Source organism: Misgurnus anguillicaudatus, chromosome 13, assembly GCF_027580225.2.
Source record: "Misgurnus anguillicaudatus chromosome 13, ASM2758022v2, whole genome shotgun sequence".
Lineage (NCBI taxonomy): Eukaryota > Metazoa > Chordata > Actinopteri > Cypriniformes > Cobitidae > Misgurnus > Misgurnus anguillicaudatus.
The window spans coordinates 25538775-25562163 of NC_073349.2; the positions used below are offsets into that span (position 1 = coordinate 25538775).

Genomic DNA, 23389 nt, shown 5'->3' on the forward strand with positions numbered 1-23389 from the left:
ACACATACAGTACATCAGTAAATGTCCATTCGCTCATTGTTTGTTTACTCATTCAGTTTCCGTTACGACCTGAATAAAGTAATATTCACTGCACATAGAAGCCCACTATGTCCGTGAATCTCATTCTAAAATATATATAGTATATAAAATATATATAAAGTACAGTATGATTTTGTCCCACAACATCTACACCATAATTTGGTTCATTTTGACACTGAATCAACATAAAACCCGTTCCTATCAGAGTTAGACTTGGACCTGAATCGACATGGCCTCTTCCCATATAACATGTTCAAAAACTTGCTTTGTAAATATTAAGTACATCTGCTTTTTATCTTCTGTATAGTATGGTTATGGTTGGCTGCTCATGCAAACCAGTTTCACCATATCCATCCATCCATCCATCCGCTTTTCATCTGGATCAAAAAGGACAACAGTGACATTGTCTAAGCCAGATTTGTGCTGACCAGTTTTCCAGTTTTCCAGTTTACCACAACCCCGAGAAAATTCACATTCACACTTACTCACTATAACCCTTACTGTCCTCAAATGAACTTGACTACATCATTTCCTTTCATTTAGGCTACAGATGTGTCAGCCACCCCTTCCCAAATCCCACCCCCCCACCCCCCGTTGTCCACAACAATAGGTCTATTTAAAATCCTTCCCACTCTCAGTTTCTACCCAATAAAATATTCTTTAGTTTGGCGTATTTATAGAAGTTGTTTAACCAAAGTTCAATTTTGAGAGCCCCTGGAAGTTTGGTGAGGCCCACAGTCGACGCCAAACCCCTGGTTTGAATAAAAACTGGATTACAAAGTGGAGCTACTAAAAAGGTTCCTATGCTCTTTGTCTGGCTGTTTGGTACCACAAAATTTGTTTGTATTAGAAAAATGTAAAATAAAGAAATTGTACAGCTAAGTGCATCCGACATGTTTTCTTTCAAATGAGCTTTTTTGATCACCCTGCTGAAAAAAACAATAAAACCATTACAGACCAATTCTAATGGTTTTATTGGTTTTATTGGAATATGACCCAAAACACACTACAGTGTATTGGTCTTTGTTGGTCTCTAATGGTATGTATTGGTTCTATGTATTGGTTCTAATGGAATATGGCCCAAAACACACTACAGTGTAGTGGTTTTAATGGTAAAAGCTAATGGTTCCTATTGATATTTTAATGGAAACCATTAGAATTTTCTGTAATGGTTTTATTGTTTTTTTTTCAGCAGGGCACCCTCTTAATGGATTCTGCCAACAAATTACTTAAAAAAGAAAAGTAAAAAGCGTTTTTGCAGTGTATGTGTGAATTTTCCGACGTTTACCACCAGATGGCACTAAAGGTACGTTGTTATTACCAAAGCGCTTTTAAATGTATCATACCTTTAAATATAGACGTATAATTAAATGTGCACGATTACAACACCGAATATCAGTGGTTTGAGACTTTTAAATGGTTAAACTTGTTTTGACTTTTTTTAATTTTAAAGGGAATTATTCGTCTATTTCAGTCTGAAAAGTGAGTTGATCACAATACAGTACAATAAAGTACAATAAATACAATATTCTCTCACACGGTTTTACGATTACAGTTTTACGTTACGTCACCATCACGTCCCCCTTCCGCGTGTCCTGCGTTACGCCAGTGGGCGTGACGTCATAGGCAAAACTTTGAAACGGTGCCCTCCATGTTTAGGGGAAGTTTGGCGTTGCTGACAAGACAACGACAACATGTGACGCACCAGAGAAGAAGTCATAGACGTTCAATGGGAATTATGCATAGGCTACTGTACGCGTGGACTCGCTGAAACAGAGCAGCAACCTTTAAAGTTTTTTGAAAGGCTCGTAACACCCAACCTTGAGACAAGCGGGCGATTCTCCGATCCAGCGGGTCGCTACGGGCGCAACAGAGTTTTGGATAAAACACACCGTTGAGAGTTTCTCCTCAGTGGTTCGTTTAGGATTTCTGCTAAAATGAGGAACTTATATTAAAGACGCTTTCAGGATTGTTCAGTCCTTTTCCGACCGACTTCCCTCGCCGGGCGAGAGTCGGGCATTTATATCAGAATGATTAAGCCGAAAGTGGGTCGGGTGTTCCTGGCGACATGCGTCGGGTCGTTTTTCATCCTTATTTTATACTTCCAAAACAGCACGAGATCAGGTGAGTCCTTAAAAAACTCATTCAGAATTAAGTCTGGTTTACATTAAGAGCTTGGTTTACATTAAGAGTCTGGTTTACATTAAGAGTTTACATCTCTATAACGTTACCCGGATTCCGGATCTTTCCCTTACGAACATTAACCATGGTTTTACTAACTTACAAATAACACAATGTTTACCACAAATAAACAACGATTTGCTACAGTTTAGCTCATTTTTATCCAATTGTATTAGTTAAAGTACACCAAAAATATAGTAACTACTTTTACTAATAAACCCTTGGTTCATTTTTGTAAGAGCTTATTTTTTTGTCTGGTGATATTTGCATTGCGTAATATTCAGCTGATAAAACATACATTTTGTTAAATAATATTTGATTCTGTCATCTAGTTTTTTTAAAGTGTCAGACATAATACGTTGTCTTAGTTGACCTGTTTCACATCCCGACTGTTGAGATACAAATCAGTTATTTTTGTAACGTAACCACATCCTAAATTCATGAATACGCGTAACTTACTGGGTTTGTGTAACTTAACTGAAAGATGCAAGTTCTCCCTGTGGCTCCTCCCAGGTCTAGACATCCTAAATATCCAGGGACAGTATGGACCATTAAGGAGACAATGAGTTGGACTCTTGCTGATTCAGCTGGGCTTTATTATTTGCAATATCTTGCCATTTTGTCAAAACAGCACTGCACAGTTTTTTGGGATTTAAGAAACAGTATGTGATCCATCCTGTAAAACCCATCGAAAATAAACATTTTACAAAATCTAAAGAACATTCTGTGAAAATATAACCTTGATATCTTTCATATTATTTACTAAGGCCATGTCAAAATTTTAGTTTATGAGAGTTCAGTCTTGTATTTGATAGTCACAATTTACCTTTTTGCTTTACATCAGTACCATTTGACAAGCACTATTTAGTATACATAAAGTTTAGCAGCACGGTTCAATGCGAACATTCATGCCACGTTCCTCGCCACTACAAACTAAAAAGGACAGCAGTCTGTCCTCACAGTCCACATGTGGACTTAAGTCTGTTTGGAGAAGCAAGTGAACAATAAAAGACTGTTCAAACCCACTGGGAACAAAGCAGAGAGTGAGGAAAAAAAACGCCCCTGGAATGTTTGGAAAACCCCCTGAAGAGACTCTGGGGTATTCAACCTTACCCCTGATGCCCACAAATGCCTTACCTTGTTGGAGGTTAGTGTAAGATGGGGGTATGAGATTAGAGATAGAGGTCAGTCACTTGAGATACAGGCTTCATATGACCAAGATGTTCAGTTTGACCCAGGTATTATTTACATTTTTAAAAGCATATGGGATAAATCTGTCTATGAAAGCCACCTGTATATGCTCTAAAACACAAAGTCACATGTAAAGCCATTGCTTGAATATCTATATAAGGGCATTGGCCTGTTTGCATGTTATTAGATAAAATACTTCATGACAGAATTTGAAAAGTGATCGCTAATCTCCTCATTTCATTATTTAAACAACAAAGCATCAGTTTTCGTACACTGCAGCCAGGTTTAGGGGATACGAAGTGTTTTGGTGAGCGCAGAGCCAAGACCTGCCTAGATTTACAAATTAACTCCCTAGTACGCATCCTTTGACTTCATCTGGCCAACTTATTCTTGCCTAGACTTGTTATTATAGAGTACAGGAGCTTTACGGTACATACTGCTCAGAATGAGTTCAGGATATGACCCGGAAAGTCATGCAGCCAGAGGCGAATAGCTTAACAGCATCACGTGGTCCATCATTTGTCTCTCTCGATCAGGTGTTTATAAATATTTTAACTTGTGCGTTAAGCAAAACTAAAATGGAAACTTTGGATGGAAACTTTATCATATTCTCACCTAATTTCTCACCGGTTGCATGAACGCATGCACTTAAGTACACTCAGATCTTCAGTGGTCACAGGGTCACACTTCACAGATGTCTCTTGTATATTGTCAATTAGACATACAGGAAGTTCACATATATACAATAAGAGTTACAAATTCGGACAGAATTACTATGAACTCTTCCTGCCAGTAAAAAGGCATTTTTTTTTTTAAATGATTTCCAGAAAATGTTCTTCTTTAAATATATAAACACACAATATATTAAAAAGAAAGAACAGACCCTCTGCTTTCAAACAAAAAATGTTTATCCCATCTTCTGATTTTGGGCCAATTTCCCCCCTTCCGACAATCCTAGCTATGTCCCGATTATCTTGATGGTACTATAGATTATCAGATTTCCCCTTGGTGTGATGTTTCTTAAAGCTCACGAACACACGCTGTTTTTGCATTTCTGATGTTAATCTGGAGTACCTATAGAGTAGTATTACATCCTTTATATCTCCGAAGAGTCTTTAGATTAATCAGATTTATAAAAGAAAGATTAGCTTTACCGAATCTTTCCGATAACGTACGAAAAAATGAAGGAGGAGTTATACCGCGGGAGGAGCGAGTACGTATAACTTATGATTTACTGCATGTTCGTGTCATTTATATAAAATGCACGTGCCTATTTCCAACATAAGATAGAAGTTTTACTTACCGCATGCAACTCATGACCTGGTTGGGAAAATCCAGTGCATCAAACACACACGCAAAACTCCACTGCTACCCCGGATAATAAACTATATCCGTTGTTTTCATAAGGCTGGATTTCTTCTCCTAACATCCAAAAACACACTTCTTCTTTCGTGCCATTGTTGAGTTTTGAAATTAAACAAACCTGTCGCGTGATATGATGTTTGCAAGTTCTAGCGTCTCCCGCTGATTGACGGGTGGGGGGGCGGAGGAAGTGTCCATATAAAGAAGTGATATGTATAGAAAACCCCTAAAACGTCAGCTGGACCTGTAATCGAAAAAACTTTCTGAAACTTGTACAAACCCTGGCGAAGTGCATTCGGCACAGAAATACTCTGTAACACCCCCACCTGTTTTTTGACACTTTGCCTACGTTTAGCATGAGGAAACAACTCTATAACTCTGTTAATAAGGCAGAATGCATGAAATACCATTGAACCACCCCTTTAAGAGTGTCCGAACGTGATTGGAAGAATGTCGGAGCCGCCCCGATCGCGAATCGTAAATATTAAACATGTTTGATTTTTACAATCAGAAATGTGTGGGGGGAACCCCGAGGACAAACGCACTAGGGCTGCACGATAAATCGCATGCGCATCACGTCAGTAATGCTGGTTCCTTGATTAGTATTAAATCGCCAACAGCTGCTTTTAGATGGCGCGACATTAACTGCACAGAGCCGTAGTTCCCTGACAAGCTGGGCCATATCGCATACATATCGCAGGCGATACGTCCGCGATAATTAATGCGAAATTGCCCCGATTGTCAGTGAACTCCGGCTCTGTGTAGTTAAAGCTGCTCCATCTGAAAAAAGCTGATGGCGATTTAATACTAATCAAGGAACCGGCATTACTGACGTGATGCGCGTGACAAACACATGCGATTTATCGTGCAGCCCTAAAACGCGTGCACGCATTTGAGATTATCATGTGAAACCAAACAATATCCAATCAGGTGATGGCGATTTACTATCAAGGAACCAGCTTCACTGACGAGATGCGCAATGACTTGACTATCGCATGCAAATTATCGCGCATCAAATTCTCATGAAATAAACAACAATGAAATTTAACCCCTAGTCACAGGGGTCAAGGCAAATCGTACCAAAACTTATGAATGTGGTCGTATGAATTGATACAAATTAGCCAACTGGTTAAATATGAGATAGCATTGGAAACATAGCAACCATCATCAGCCGATTTATCGGTGCATCCCTAAATGACTCTCTTGTTTATGAGGAATATAGGTGTTATCTCAGCCTGATCTCACGAGAATTTGTATGTATTTTACGAGTTGGCTGATTCGTATGAATTTGTAAGAAATGAATGGAACAAAAACATACGATTATCATAAAAACAGTAACGAAACCCCACCCCTAACCCCAACGTCACAGTGGCACAGATAGTGTTGGTTATCTTCACGCTTTGTAACCATTCTCATGCGTATCTAGCTTTTTCAGGTGTTTGTTATCAACTTCACCATAGGAGAGATGTTTAGATCTTGTTTCTTACGTTGTCCCCTTTCCGTTCTGCTGACGTGCCTCTGTTCACCTAACGTCAGCATCAAAACAAACTTGAAGGGGGTTAGCGAGAAACAGCCAATAAACTTGTAGTGGTTTTTCCATAAGAAGCGTAACATCAGTGAGAGCAGAGATCAGATAAGCAACAGGATCGTGGGTGAGCTGTCAAAAGTCCTTTAAACATTTACAGTAATTAAGGGTTTTTCCTTGGTCCTCAGATCCATTTGAGTCACATCTGTTGACTAAACAGAACTGTGGTCAGTTTTAAATGATTTTGTAAGAATCCAACAATGTCAGCTGTTGGAGCATGGCGCTTGCAACACCAAGATTGTAGGTTTGATTAAATAAAACACAAAGAAACCAATGCACACTACACAACAGCGCTGTAAATCACTTTTTTTATAAAAGCGGCAAATGCATGAATGTAAACCGTAAAATGGCTTTGTACTATTGAATGCTTATCTACATTTTATTGCCGTTTTACTCTCCCAGTGTTATTTGCGACTGCATACTGGGACATTTATGTTCTCTTTTTAAAAACGATATTAATGTGTTTGCTGAATGTGCAGTACAGAGAGTGTCATTGCTTAACTAAACACCATCAGTTGGGCTTGCCATACGTAACACTTCTCTTCTTGTATAGTTTGACACCGACAGGCTGCTTAATCGCACCAGTTTTACTGAAGTACCTTACAGTTTCTCTGATAAAATTGTGTATTCAACTGTGGGAGGCATTCTAGTTCTTGATAGCCACACAATAGTTCAGCCGAGACTAAATATTTAATCTCTAACTAGAGAATTTACAGCCTGTCCAGGTCTCAATGCATCTCTTCTGACTTCATTTAGTAGATCTTAGTTTATGAAAGGGGATATAATATTTGCCTATAGCTCATTTGGTCGAGAGCATCACTAGCTAAATGGGTTTGATCTCCAGGGAACGCACTTATTGACCATTTGAAAGAAGGATATATTGAATGCACTTTGAAACATACTTTAGTTTTTTGCATAAATGTATATATGACCGTAGGGAAACGGCACACACTCATGCATACTTGAAGGTGCAATGTGGGACTTTTAGAAGGATCTCTTGACAGAATGCAATATAAAATACCATCAAAATTTGTAATGGTTAATTCTGATTGGTTGAGAAATGATCCACAGGTATGCATGTATTTTGCAATATACGGACACCTCTCCTGACCTGTCAAATGTCTTAAAATAACCACCAGAACAATGTCTGTGGTAACCATGGTATAAGTGTAATAATTGACACGGACCTTTGAATTATTTGAGAATAATGCACACCCACGGTGTAACAGCACGCCACTTCTCGTCGTGCCGCATTACCACCATGGGTGTGCATTATTTTCGAATGATTCAACGGCCCATCGTCAATTATTCCTTACCCTTTTTATCAGTGGTGTATAAAGACCTTACATATGGCACTTTTCCGTTGCATAGTACCCCACGGTTTGGTTTGAGTCAGGTCGGGTCAGCAGACAATGAAATGTTTGTCCTGTGGTAGCTACCGTAGCTTTTCTTTGCGTTATGAAATTGAGGTTAGTTGCAATTCGCAATCTCACCACTAGAAGCTGCTAAAAACACACATTACACCTTAGGGTAGAGGTCTTTACGGGTCCACTTAGATCCGAGACCCGATTGGGTTCGGGTCTAAAAGTTTCACATGCGCCTCGGACACGGGTCGGGTACAATAATAGCGGCATCGGGTCTCTGGTAATTTAAAATGTGTTTTTGTTGAACAAACCCGAGAAGACCTGAACTCTCTCGCGTGTGTGCATCAATGTCCTTTTCAGTCAATTTTAAATGTATATTTTAGCGGTTACCTGGGTGTCATCGTCAAACAAATGGAGCAGCTTGCCAAATTGGTTGCGAGGCCTCCGGAGTTTCTTTCTGTCTGACTGCTGCGTGTGAGTCTGCAGAATGCACACACGTCAGTGCCGTTTACATTCGGGTCCAATCGAGTTTAAAAAATTGCCACTAGTTTGGGTCGGACTTGGGTCAAATTTTCTCGGGTTTGTCTCGGGTCGGGTCTTTCTTCTAAAAAAAATTGATGCACGTCGGGTTCGGGTATAAAGTGATTCGGGTCTGTACATTTCTTTGGACCAGAGAAGACCTCTACTTTCGGGCTGCATGATAAATCACATGTGATTGTCATGCGCATCTTGTCAGTAAAGCTGGTTCCTTGATTAGTAGTACATCGTTATCACCTGCTTTCAGATGGAGAGGCATTTACTACACAAAGTGTAGTTCACTGACATTCAAGGCAATTTTGCATTAATTATTGCGAACGTATCGCCTGCAAACTAAGACACAAAAGCAAAACTGTCTTTGAACATTGAAATATTAGCGACGCTATGCACTGCCAAGTTCAAAGTGGAACTAAGTTGAATTTCTGTAGTGATGCAGCCAACATTTCTTTGCTTAATTGTAAACCAAAATAATTTACGTTTTCTACTCATTTGTCCTCGAGTTGTTGTATAATGTGGTGATTGATAGTGCAGGTTTCTATTAACCTTGTTGATTTTGAGTAAAACCACCCAAGCTGCTACAGTCCAAGACACGATAATGGACTAGGTTAATGTCTCCTTAATGTTTCCAACCATAATACAAATGCTCTTGCACAAATACGTAAACGCCATGCAGTCCTGAAGCACTTCGTCATTCGGCCCTCCAGGCAAATAAGTGTGGTTTAGCGTCATCAGCAGTGCTAGTTTTGTCCAACCATTACACCACCAGCCGTAAAGTTGCTCCGCTCTAAAGGGCCAAGTTTCATGACAGACCTGTTTTATGTTTTCTCGAGGAACTGTACACAAGATGTTTTGATTTATCGTGCCAGTGAAATGCTTGGTCATTGGGCAGCGTCTTTCAGACATCTAAAACTCACTTAAATAGAGCTGAATTGTAATGCTGATCATACTAAATGACTTGATCGTGTGATTGCAAAACTATCAGATATTGGTAACTTCCTGATTAAGCAATGATTGAGCGTCACAAGATTGTTGCTTACTTCTCCTTATTGGTTTTGATATTTGACTTAACTCTTCGGCACTGATAAAGAGACTTTTTTATTAAATATGGTTAAATCTCCAGACTAAAATTTTGCAATTTGGCATAAAAAGTCAGCTAGTATGTTAGTCAGGGAGTCTCTGAAGAGAAAGAGAGACAAAGTTTAGTCTTTCTACACCTTTTATCGTTATCAACTAGCTGCACGATTCATCAAAATCATGATCACGATCTCGATTTAAACACCCACAAAATCTCATTCCTAATTAAAATGATTCGTCAGTCTAAAAAACCTTAGACAGAAATCAAATATACTTGGGCGCTGTTGCGGATTGAGAGAGCCGTCATCATGTAAAGGGGGATTTTTAAACGGTGGGTTGCATTAACAATTGTTCATTAATTCACTCGTTTAAATGACGCGTTCATTGTGCTTTTCTTTTCACGGATGCACAAACGGCGAGGTAAAGCTAGCGTTGATGCGTTCATTGTGCTTTGCTTTCACGGATGCGTAAAACGGTGCATTAATAATGGCCACAAGTGTCGCAACAGTATGTCTGTATTATCCAAATACAAGTAGTTTGCTTTATTTGTGCAAACTGTGTTAAGTTTTAAAGAGTATGTATGCCTCTTTAAAATGCTTATTTTACTATTGCTTTGTTTTAAAGTGTACCTATTTCATTGCCAAACACAACGTTATTTTGTGTATTTGGTATAATACAATGTGTTCACGTGGTTTATGGTTAAAGAAACACATTATTTTTATTTTGTAACTCCAGAATGTTGTTATTTCCATACTGCTTTCCTCAAACGCATTGATTTTGTACAAAACTCATCGATATGAAAAGCACTTTGTCCCTGTTGGCCAGCTAATCTGTATGTTGTGATTGGCCTGAATACCTCTGACGTCAGCCACAAATGTGACGCTCATTACCATGTTTGAAAGATTCGCTCACAATGGAATGCTGACAGGAGTTAACTTACAGGGTGGAAGGAATTATGATAATGTCGGTCTTATTGACGTCAACAGGACCAGGAAGTAAACTGTTGCCTACAATCCGTGTGTTTGTTGTAGTCCAAGAAAAGAGATTTACGTTGCAAACGACAACTCATCGTTTACTTTGTTTATACCAAAGGAAATGTAAAATTGTGAATTGGACTATAGTTACTATTTAAGGAAAATGAAAGGAAAATTAAAGCACTTTTTAGATTCTCATTTTTTCCACTCTCTCTCTCTCTCTCTCTCTCTCTCTCTCCTTTTAAAATATCATCTATAGTTATGAAAGTAAAGTTCATGTTATGAATGGAGGACTGTGTAGTACCACACGCTGTGCCACTGTGAGTGAATGTAACTTTATCCATATCTCTGATGAAGCACATTCCTCATTCTGTAATAGATTTTGCTTTATGGTGTGTTAAGACAAACACTAGTTCCAAGTTTTCTGAAGACAAATAAACGCTTGATGAAATAACCTATTACTTTCTGTCCTCAAAACACGTTAGAACCTCTTTGTAAAAGGTTTTTGTAAAAAATGTGAAATTCGCATTTTTGTACCTTGGTGAAGGTCTTATGAGCCTTCTCCAAGGGATGAAAATGTAAACTGAATTTATAACCAAATACCGATACATTCCTGTAAACGTAGACAAAACTCAGATTCTCGAGTCCAACCAGTTTCAAAAATGTAAAAACTGGAATCTTTGGACTAATTTAATTATTAATAGAGAGGTGAATCTACTATTGTTGATGACTTTTTACTTTTTTTAATCTTTTCACTGCTTATTATTTCCTTACAGAAGTATACCATGGCATTTTGGTCAACTATAGTAACCTATATTTAACTACAGAGAAACCACATGAATTTCACATCCGAAAAACCAAATGTGAAATGTGTGTTTTTGGGAAATTTTTGTGTGAATCCCATTCGAAACCCCTGTGATCACATGTGCATAATGTGGTGACAATTTTTTACCATTTCTTTGCCTTTTTAATTTTTTTTTTTTTAAGTAAAATAATAGGGTTTTCTTATTGCTTTTTTGTTTCGTATGCTTCTTGTACACTGTGGGCAATTGTGGCCTTATGCAATATTTCCCAACCACTATGCTGCGGCACACTAGTGTGCCGTGACCGCTTGTTTGGTGTGCCATGGAAAAATAACATGGCACAGTGTTTGAAAAAAGCCAGGTTGCTGAGTTTGTCACAGCTGAGTGTGTCACTCACATCAATTCCAGCTAGGATATCATCTTCAGGGTTCTTCAGGATTCAAGTTTGTGAATCTGTGGGGGAAATTCAAGGCCCGGGGAAGTTTTTGAAAATATACATATACAGGTCATTGAAAGTGCTTGAATCTATTTTATGCAAGAAGTTTTCTGGGGAAAAAATCCATATTCCCTGTGTAGTGTAGTATAATATCATAAAAATTCTACACTTTTTAAGCATGCATGCTAAACTGTTCGCTTTAAATGCTTATATCTTCTGTATGCGAATGTTAATTCATACCAAAATGCTTTATTGCATAGTTGTGTTTGACACATGAAATCGTCTCGTGTTACCTATGTAACTGTTGTTCCCTGAGAAGGGAACGAGACGCTGCGTCTCCCTTGCCATACTTCCTGCGTCCCTGTAACGCCATCTTTGGCAATATTTCAGATAGCGATATACTTCCTGGCTCCTGCGTCACCCTGTCTTTGTCATAAGCCTCACCATTGGTTGAATTTGATATACAGATTCAGACTAACTTACCCCTGGAGGCGTCCCCAAAGTGTCACCGCAGTGACGCAGCGTGAGTTCCCTCGAAAGGGAACTGTAACAATGTATCTTAAAAGGTAAAACGATGTAACCTTGCTCTTACTTGAAATGTGTCCCCACATTTAGTCCTTGAATTTGAGGGTATTGGACCTGGAAAGTCCTTGAAAGATCCTTGAATTTGAAGTTAACTAAGGTGTGGGGACCCTGCATCTTTGTGTTCATCAAACAAGATCAAATTTCATATTAAATGTGAGTACTATATTTAATACAGTATAATATTCCAGTTTAACAAACCATTTAAGCATTGCAATACAGGTTTGTGCAGTTCTGTTAATGCTTCTTGTGATAGTGATCTGCCATATATGATTTTTTTACTTATCAAAACTGTGCCGTGGCAGAAAAAAGGTTGGGAAACATTGGCCTAATGGTTAGAAAGTCTGCCTTGTAACCCGAGAGTTGCCGGTTCGAGTCTCACAACCAGCAGGTTGTGACTGAGGTGCACTTGAGCAAGGCACCTTAACCACAGGGTTAAATGCAAAGGTCACATTCCAATTATGGGTTACCATACATTGGTCATTACATCACTTTCACTTCACTGTCAGAAAAAAAGGTAGAAAGGTCCTAATACATACCTTTGAGGTACTAATATGTACTCTTTAAGTACAAAGGTGTACTTTTTGGAAAGTTGCTGGCTGCCCCAGTGAAAGTTTTTGTATATTTTTTCTGAAGTGTAGAAATGTGTAGATGACAGTTTTATGCACATTGCATATTTGATTTGTATGATATTTAACTTCACCTTGGACTGATCTGTTAATTTTGTTAGGTTTCACAACACCTTACATTTCTATCTACATCATACCATCAGGAAGTAAGAGCTCTTATACATATATTTCCATTTGTCGTTTGAAGTATTTCCTGGTAAATGTCACCAGAGATATATGATCCCCAAAGTTGTTGTTATTGCAGACTGTTTCGTGTATCAAAGCCTGATTATATTTAGACTGTAGTGCTATGAACACCATCCTCCAGTCAATAAATCAGTTTATTTAGTGTGTAAAACAAAATTCAAATGCCACAGCATTAAACAAAGACTCTCTCTGAGCAGAATTCGATTAGTAAGCGATCAGCTGTATGACGGCAGGAGGTCTTCCTCCCCGTTACCTTGCGAACTTTCGATTAAAGCCTGCTGATTTGTGTGATGTCCTCGTGAAACCCTCTCAACCCGGCATAAATGGCCGCAAGCCCGCGGAGCATTCCAGCAAACAATCATTGTTGTTGCCGGCGCCCGCCCGGCCTCAGTCGACTTGAGGAAACTCACTCATAGTGCATACTAATATGGTCCAGAATGGGTCTCATTGTTGCCCTGCTCATTGTGGAAGTCCTTTAGTGCTCTTTGTCTACATGCTAGCTTAATATTGTTTTTAGGAAATCAGTGTTATTTTCAATCTAATTTCATCAGTTCAGTTTTTGCTTAATTTTCTGTGGAATCATCCATTTCTGTTCCTGTAACAAACTGATCAGTCATAAGAGGAAGTAAGCTCTCATTCACAATGTTCTGTGGTAAGACAGCTCATAACCGTCTCTTCCGCACACTTTAAGACTTCCTCTTAAAAAAAATTTCATCTGGGGATGATTATTAAGTGTGTCTTGCGAAAAGATGTCAATTTTTTGATGGCAGCTTTGATATGCTACTTCTCAGCTCAGATTTTGGCATTTCATAACTGCGCTTCTTTTTTTTAAAGAGTCTAAGCCACGATATAATGGAGTGAAACTGTAATATAGAAACTTGAAACATAGTCATTTCTTCCAAGGATATTTTTAATTACATTTTATTTATGTAGCGCTTTTCACAATTGTTTAATTGTCTCAAAGCAGCCTTACTTAAAAAAAAAAACAGATGACAACAAAAGTAGGATACAGGGGCTAAAATTAAACCATAGCAAGCAAAGTATAGAATAAGTTAAACCAATGACTCAATAGGGGTTAAAAAACTCCAATGAGAAAAAAACTAATTTTATTAGAAGGAAAAAGTCCTATGAAAAACAAAAACCCTTGAGAGAGAGCAAGCCATAGCATATTATCTATAGAGGATATTCTATATATTAGATACTATATAATACATTGTAATACATATAATGCAACTTATTGATCAAATTGATAATGAAATTGCGCAACCAGCGTGGTTAAAAGCAAGGGAGCGTTGCCAGGTCCTCTACCTTTCGTCAGCGTTCTGAATTGGGCTACTATGTTGATGTGGAAGCATTTGGTTCATAAGTTGTTGGTACTTGGGTTGTAAATAGTCATTGGGATGCTTTTGGACTAATTTTGAATGGCCATTAGGCTGGTTTTGTTAGGCGGATCTGGCAACATTGACAGGACAATGATGGAAGCAAAAGCACAAACGAACGCTGGTTAATAAAGGTTATTATGTCCTTTTAATATAAATGAGTTTGTATTTGTTTAATTATTGTTGGGTTTTCATAAAAATAGTATAAACAACAAACTAAGTATCCAGGTTTTAATTACTCTAACAATGCATGTTTTTTAAAAAATGCTTAAAATTAGAGCTGCCTACCAATTAGCCGCTACTAATCGTTTGCAGAATAAAAGTTTTTGTTTACATATTAAATGTGTGTGTAATGTGTATAATAATTATGTATACATATAAAAACCCACACATGCATGTATATATTTAAGAAATATTTGCATGTGTATAAACATTTGTATATTTACATATAATTGATATCATATATAAAAATTAATATTTATTTTATATTATAATCCTTAAAATTATACATACATGTATTTGTATTTATATATACATATTTTTTGATGTACTGTGTATAATAATTGTGTAAACAAAAACGTTTATTCTGCAAACGAACAGTCGTGACTAATCATTAGGCAGCCCTACTTAAATATTAAAATAAAAAAGATTATAGTACTTCTACACACGTATACACTAATTTAGTGCCTTTTTTAGCTATACAACAAGTGAATAAATGTAATTGAGTGAGTGTTTGTTTTTATCCGATTACTCGATTAATCGAAGAAATAATCACCCGATTAATCGATTATGAAAATAAATGTTAGTTGCAGTCCTAAACGAATACCTTTACGGTGGGATTTCCTGTTTGACTGACCAACAGCAGATTTTAAAAACTCAAACTGTTTAATTTCCATTTCATAAATGTTTGCTTTATCTTGCTAGAAATTAAAAGATTCACTTTTTAGAAGCTGTCATTGCCTTTGTTCAAAAACATGTGCTATATTATTTGTATTAGAGGCTACAAAAGTTGTGGGTTCAATCTCCAAAAAACATGCATACTAATAAAGCCACTTTAGACCAAAGCATCTGCTAAATACATGAATGTGATAAATATAAAAGAATGATCATAATGCTGTTTAAAGTTTTGAAGTATATCATGTGAACACTAAGCCACATGTATTTCATGTCAACTACCTTTATGTGTTAGGCTAAATGAGCTGTCATATAAATGTATGTATATACAATGACCATACATAAAGACTGGGGAAGTGCTCAGCACTGCTCATGTAACAGATTTAGGTCTGTATATGTACTCAACCCCCTCCCCGTTTCCTTTTTTCCACTATTTCATCTGTTTCCCTCATATGGTTTCTTATAGGATCCATAGCACCTACTTATCTCAGTTTTACTGGATCATTGGTGCATTTACCACACTTTCGCCGTCCCAGTCACCTAGACTGTGCCCTCACGCTCTCTTGAGCAGTTAAAGGATCCCTTTGACTTAGCTGGCACATGTGCAAAACCAATCACTTGCGTTTACCGGCGAGGGCCCCAGTGCGGGGCGAGGGGGGTGGAGATGTGTATGTATGCTGGGTGGGAAGGGGAGTAAAGGGGGAAACTTACTTAGACTGGAGAGAACACAGTGTTCCTATAGAGAATGTATATGTAGGAATTTTATGGAGGTGCAGTAGTCGGAGAAGGCCGGTTGAGCCAAACAGGTCTCCATGTGGTCAGAATTAACAGCTTTATCTTTTATAGCTCAATAATGTGATGGATCAGACCCCGAGTGCTTTGAGGTTAAGAGACTTCTGACCTCGTGTGTCAAGATCAAAGTAACGAAGAAAGTGGTTAACGTTTACCGAACAAAATGCGAGTTGTTTCAAGTCAGATGTTATGCGTATGATAAGATGACCTAAATGTTTTGAGCATGCTTTTTTGTAGCTCTGTTTTCTAGGTGAGGGCAGGGGTGTTGCACACCCATTCCAAAAGGGTGTCACAGTCTCTGACTTTTTGGCCTATATGGCTCATACGTGTATACCGACGGTGTATGAATGAGTGAATGGGTGAATGTGAGGCAACTTGTAAAGCGCTTTGGATGGCCATGGGTCTGTTGAAAGCGTACATTGCGTACAAGCATACATTGCATGCATACTGTTGATGACGAAATTTGTGTCACGCAGACCCTCGCAAATGCTTAAAAACTGTACTATACTTCTAGCTTTATAATGCTGATCACCAATTTAATCCACACTTCTCCATCTCAAATCACAAATATTAGGTATCATCCAAAATAATAACTGCTGTGGGGTACAGTATGCATATATGTTTTACTGTTACTGTTTCCATTTGGTTTTATTGTTTGCTATTTCTCATCTTTTGCTTTTGTTATGTGGTTGTAGGTTCCGAACAACTTTCGGGTCAGAACGGTTTCTCGATTAAATCCGGAAGAAGTCCTCTACAAACACTACAAGAAAACGATCAGGTATGTATCGAAATGGACAAAATTGACCTTGAGCAACAGTTAAGGCAAAAAATAAGGCTAGGTTTGAAGGTTCTTTTGGTATTGGTAGATGTTGGGTTAACAGGACCCTGTGCATTCCTCGGGCCCCGAATATTGAAGGGACAGATTTTAACCTGCAGAGGAAGTTGAATTACTGAAATAACAACCTTGCATTCCTACAGCGGCTCACTTCATACACCTTAGACATACACCATCATTTCATAAAGACGCTCACAAACCAACAGACAAACATGAAACCGAATGCGTTACAAATTTGCCAGCAGATTTTCCACATTAAGGGTACAATAGTGCCCTAAAGTGATATTCAAGGGGCGGATTTGTGCAATATTAACTTTAAATGGTTAGATTAGCAATTAATATGAGGCGTATGGTCCATAATTGACTCGTTTTTCACTTTTAGGGGTGGTTTCCTGGACAGGGCCTAAGGCTTTGTCTAAGACTAAGATACTTGTTTGAGCGGTGTTAACCTAAATCAGCTTTCTTAAAATATATCAGTGCCATTGTTTTGAAGATGGACACCAGTAATTCAATTTTTTTGTTAGGTATGTTTGTAAAAACAAATTAAATGTCCCAGTATAACTAAGACCTAGTCCTGGATTAATCTAAATCATGTTCGGGAAACCACTCCTAAAGGTATTTATTAAATAAAACACTTTGTCAAAAAGGAATACCACAGTACATTGAACACTGCAAAAAATGATTTTCAAGAAAAAAAATTCTTAGTAGTTTTATCTTGTTTTCAGTAAAAAATATATAAAATTCTTAAATTAAGATGCTTTTTCTTGAGCAAAATAACCCAAGAAAATAAGTCAAATTTTTGGTCTAAAAACATCAAATTTAAGTGAATTTGTGCATAAAACAAGCAAAAAATCTGCCAATGGGGTAAGCAAAAAATCTTGAACATTTTTCTTAAGCACTAAATTCAAGAAAAAATTGCTTACCCCATTGGCAAATTTTTTTGCTTGTTTTATGCACAAAATCACTTAAATTTTATATTTTTGGTCTAAAAACTAGACTTATTTTCTTGGGTCGTTTTGCTCATCAAGAAAAAGCATCTTAATTTACTAATTTTGATATTTTTACTGAAAACAAGACAAAAAAATACTTTTTTTTCTTGAAAATAATTTTTTGCAGTGAAAGATCTGGGTTTTATCTGAATATACACAAAATGAATAAAGAAACAAAAAGCTTATAGGTAATAAAGCATACGCATATGTTGACTACAGTTTTATCTGTTATTAATATTTGTTGATTCTCTTTTCTGGTAATATTTGGTAGTCAATGTCCTGGGCAGGCTTTATAAACTTTGCATGCGTGTTTGGTGTAATTATTTTTGCCAAGCCTCTTTAAATGCTAAGCTTCAGTTTATACTCCAATCGCACACGACAAAATACAAGATTTTGTTAAAAGTTCGACATTACTTTTGGCCACTAATGTGCATAAGTAATTGACATTAGTATTCTACACTAAATATAAATGTAATGTACACAAAAATTCTGTTAACAAAGTAGTTTTTGGGAAGTATTCTTTTCAAGTTCTCTTTGAAAAGTCTGACGTTTCCTTTTAAATCACAAGCAGCTTATCTAAGTCTAATCTATTATTTGTCGATATCAAATCCATCTGTGGATCATCCTGTGAGACATCTGTGTGTCTCTTGTCTTCACACGGACTTTCCGAAAACAGAGCAACTGCCCTGTCACATGTCACTTAGATACGTTTGTCGGCATGTGTTACGGTATTTGGTTCCCATAAAGTTATGAAAACCATGCGTGTGGTTTCATCCACTAGATTTAATAGAAAAGACTTTAATAAAACTCTTGTTTATGTGGTTTTGTTGTTTATAACATTGCGTAATGCGCTGAACTGTAATTAAACACAAGATTTGATTTTTTTTCCTGTTTAGTGTCAACCCAAGCTGAGTAGTTCACGATGTTTGGCTAATACAAGAACCAACTAATCTAAGAAAAACCGATACTCGGCTACTTGCACATTTTTGTAATTTCTTTAATTTCATAAATGTATTGTTGATTTTCAAGTTGTTTAGTTGACTAGTTGGTTTGGAGAATATTATGGTTAATTCTATCCTTTAATCTTTCAGCTGGATTACTCTGCAGTTAAGGCCACTATACAGGAGCGACGGGAACTCTTGGAGGAAACCTGTCAAACCTACACTCGTAAAAGACGTGTTCTCAGCCCGGAGGACCTCCGCCACCTCATAGTGGACGATAAACACAAATTACTGTACTGTTATGTCCCTAAAGTGGCATGCACAAACTGGAAACGTGTAATGATGGTGTTAACGGGCGATGGACGATACCGTGATCCACTAGCCATTCCGGCCAACGAGGCTCATGTAGCGGGCAACCTGCGTTCGTTGTCGGAGTATTCCACATCCGAGATCAACAAGCGGTTACGGACGTACCTGAAATTCATCTTTGTGCGTGAGCCCTTCGAGAGACTCGTCTCCGCCTATCGGAACAAGTTTACTCGTAGCTACAACACGGCGTTCCATAAACGTTACGGAACTAAAATCATCAGGAGGCATCGCGCTGACCCCCAATCCGAGGCTTTGGAAAAAGGTAACGATGTCTCGTTTGAGGAATTTGTGTATTATTTAGTAGACCCACAAACTCAGAGAGAGGAACCGTTTAATGAACACTGGGAAAGGGTTCACTCGCTTTGCCACCCTTGCCTCATCCATTACGACATGGTGGGTAAATATGAAACGCTCGCGCAGGATTCACGCTACGTGCTGAAGCTAGCAGGTGCGGACGGGGAGGTCAAATTCCCAACCACCTCCAAGAGCACAAGGACAACGGGAGACATGGCCGCAAAGTTCTTTGACAACATCAGCCCATTTTACCAGAAGAAGCTCTTTAACCTTTACCGAATGGACTTCTTACTTTTTAACTACTCTGTGCCAGAATACTTGAAGTTAAGTTGATGGTTTGCACAACTTGATTGAAATGATACCACATTCATTTGCACATGAATGTGTCTCGAGGTTTATATTTCACTCTTGTGTCTAGATCTGGAGTGAGGATCCTAAGGGAAGGACCTTGACTGTGGCGTCACCTTGACTGCCTTGAGGCAAAATTCATTGCTGTGAACGAATTACTGCTGGAATGACTGTTGCATCCCATGAGAGTTGACAAAATACTGTCTGTAATTTTTTTGGGCTTTGTGAACTGATGACTGAGTTTCAACTATGTGCCTTTGTCCTTCTTAATGTTGATAAGTGAAGCGGGATTCTTCATCAACGGACAAATGCCATGAATGTTTCACCTTCTTCAATCTTTGCCACCCAAATGATATTTATGGTATTGTTTACATTGCATATTTATTGTAGGCTTTGCTCTTGAACTGGAACAAGCAAACCTTGACTTCAATCTTGAATAAATTCCTTGAGAAAAGTATTGTGGCTGATCTCGAAGCTTCCCATCTAGCATTCCCCGGATATGATTTCAGACCATAAGCCTGCACCAGGAACATATTGTCTAGTTTCCATTTGTTCAAATCCCAAGGTAGCAAATCATCAAATGTTTTTCAACTGGTAAAGATAGAAGTGTCAGGGGAGTCAAATACAGGGATGAATTTAGGCCTTCTCCCTTCTTCTTTTAGTCATGATCTAAACTGGGCTGTCTACACTGGCCAGTTCACCTCTTCTGGAATGAAACATTCTCACAGAGTCACCCCTTTATTAAGCATGCGTCGGGCTATGTAAACAGTGCATAGCTGTGGTTGGGAAAGGTAGACCCTCATCAGTGCCCCTCTTGTTGAGTTATGGATACAGGGTGAGGTGCAAACTATCCACTGGGTATTGCAGGTCAAACATCAGTAGAGTCTTGGAAAGGAACACTCGTCTTGAATTTTTAATAAGGGTTGAAGTGCAATAAATTAGGTACCGGTATCTATGAGTTTATGCTTTGAAATGCGTTGTGAGATGTTGAACTCCAATGCGAACCATTTTTTATAAACCTTTTAAAGCTTTACATGAACCTGTTGTGCTATAGCAGTGTTCCCTAACTTTATGGATGACTCTAAACAGTATTTTGGATGCCTCCCTAACTTAACACCTCACTAGTTGCTTGTTACGGTCTCATTAGTAGAGTACTTGAAGACATTATTAATGTGTGCCAGATAAGGGAGACATTGAATAATGTTTTTTGGGGGATGCTCCAGGGACGTAGTTTGGGACCGCTGCACTATTGAACAGCACAGTTTAGAGTCCCGATTCAAATGAAGCTTTTGCAAAAAAAAAAAACAGTGACTTTATTTAATGTTCTTGTGGTTTAGTAACACTTGGATAAAGGTGAAATGTGTAAGTTCTGTGCCACTGGCAGCACCAAACAGAAAACGTAAAAATAAGTTTCCAAACACTCCATCTGACTGCCACAGGTTGGAAAGCAGTCACAATGGGTTCAATAGTATTTTGTCTAGTCCCACTAGATTTTTTTTCAGCTGTAGTCATGATAAATCTTATTGGAAGAGCTGAAAATGTCTGATTAATCTTTGTGGGTTTGTGACTAAAAGATTATGCAATGTTGCTCGCAAGGTTCCTGCTGTGTACTAGACTAGGAATGTAACCCCAAAGCAATGCTTATCTGTTTGTGGTTGAATATTAGAATTGCAACTCAAAGTGTTTTTCTGTTAGAACATGTTTTCTGGCTTACTAGTTAGTCACAGTATTCATCTTCCATTTCAGATACAATATGGGCACCGGGATGCATTCATTCATGCATCTAATAAAACATATCAATAAGCAATGTTTCATAGCCAAAGGACAAATCTGTTATAACTTTTTGATTTGAAAGACTCTCTGTCCTAGCAAAACCTTATTTGATTCTGATTTTGAAATGTATGAATGTATTTAGCAGGCTAATTCATATGTTTGAAAAATGTGAGGTTAAGGAAGCCATCTGTTGTATGAGGTGAACGGTTGTGAGTGTGGTAAGTACTCTGTGATGTAACTAACAGTTTGCATCTGTTTTGAAAGCCTGTGGTCACGTACCGTTTAACTGTGAATGCTAATGTGCACTAGCCAGTATGGAATCTTGCTTTGAAACCAGGAAACACATTTGAACAAACATATATAATGTTCAAATATAACTAAGTGAATTGTCCAGTATGAGCACCAACACATTTCTGGGTGTTTTTTTTTTTTTACTTTATTAGGAACCGTTACACAAACTGTAGAGAAATTATGTGAATAATTCAGCCTTAAATTGAAGAAATTACAAATGTCTTAAATAAAAGTGCCACATTTTCATTGTTGTCGACTGTTCATTTGTGCAAAAAACATCTAATAACTTAACAATTTAGATCAAATAAAAAACTAATTGTGAAGCACACTACAGTATGCAATGCATTTGTGTTTCATATCTAGTAAACAATATCCAGCAGTATTTTTAACCTTGTATGCATTTAATAAAACATCTAAGGAATGACATCTAACAGTTTTGAGACATAAACTTTAAAATATACCTTCAGTATATTTAAAAGTATATATGTCCAGGAACATGTTATACCAGAATCCTTCTTATTATCCTTCACAATCTCATCTTGTAAACTTCAAATTCGATTTATACATGGCACATTCAAAATAATAATTAAGCATTTGTGATGCCCACATTTAAAGTTAGATCTTTATGGGGTGGTTTCCCAGACCGGGATTAGCTTAAGCCAGGACTAGGCCTTAGTTTAATTATGAAATATAACTAGTTTTAACAAACATGCCTTACTGAAAACATTACTTGTGTGCATTTTGAGGCAAAACAAATAGGTAAAAAAGGGTAATAAAAGGGTACTGATGTTTTTTAAGATATGTCAGTGCAAGTTGTTTTCAGTTTGGACAGCTCTTACATTTATTTTAGTCTAGGACTTGTCTAATCCCTGTCCATGAAACTGCCCCAAAGGGATAGTTCACCCAAAAAAAATAATTCTGTCATCATTTACTCAACTTTAACTTGTTCCACCCAGGAAAAAATAAAGTATACTTTAATGTACTAAAATATACTTAATAATTTGTTACATTTATACTGTATAGCGCCTGTCTGCAGCACTTAAAGCGCAAGTACACTTGTTATTTTGTGTTAAATAATAGTTTTAGGTTATACAATACAAATATGCTAATTAAATGTATAGTTCTCCTTCAGTCGTACTTTAGTGCACTTGAGAATGTATACTAAATTTTTTATTGTATTAAATCAAATTGGCTCAGTACACTTGGATGCTCTTAAGTTTATCTTAAAAGGATAGTTCCTCAAAAATGAAAAAAAAAAGTAATTTTCTCCCCCTTATGTTGTTTTAAACATGTATGAATTTCTTTTTCTGATGAACACAAAGATATTTGGATAAATGATGATAAGCACACAGCTGATTGTAGCCATTGACTCCCATAGTAGGAAAACAAATACAATGGAATTCAATGGGTACCATCCATGGGTACAATCACAAATATCTTTACCATCATTTAGTTAAAGGAACAGAATGTAAGAAATTTATATAAATTAATCATAAAATGGCCCTGATATGTCACTAGACATTAAGAAATCATATTAATTT

General features: G+C 37.5%; 1 protein-coding gene across 1 annotated transcript; it reads left to right on the forward strand.

Annotated features, from left to right (window-relative positions):
* The first annotated feature begins 1659 nt into the window (after nt 1-1659).
* On the forward strand, nt 1660-22094 carry LOC129430613 (carbohydrate sulfotransferase 11). The gene is made up of 3 exons (XM_055187977.2): nt 1660-2163; nt 16704-16786; nt 18924-22094. The coding sequence occupies exons 1-3, from the start codon at nt 2070-2072 to the stop codon at nt 19767-19769; spliced, it is 1023 nt and encodes a 340-aa protein (XP_055043952.1). The 5' UTR covers nt 1660-2069; the 3' UTR covers nt 19770-22094.
* Nucleotides 22095-23389: the final 1295 nt, after the last annotated feature.

Bases quoted from the DNA above. Each gene is read 5' to 3' on its own strand.
- LOC129430613 (XM_055187977.2), top strand. From the start codon at position 2,070: ATGATTAAGCCGAAAGTGGGTCGGGTGTTCCTGGCGACATGCGTCGGG. The intron at 2,164-16,703 runs GTGAGTCCTTAA...ATGTGGTTGTAG, and splicing joins CCAAAACAGCACGAGATCAG to GTTCCGAACAACTTTCGGGT. The intron at 16,787-18,923 runs GTATGTATCGAA...TTAATCTTTCAG, and splicing joins CACTACAAGAAAACGATCAG to CTGGATTACTCTGCAGTTAA.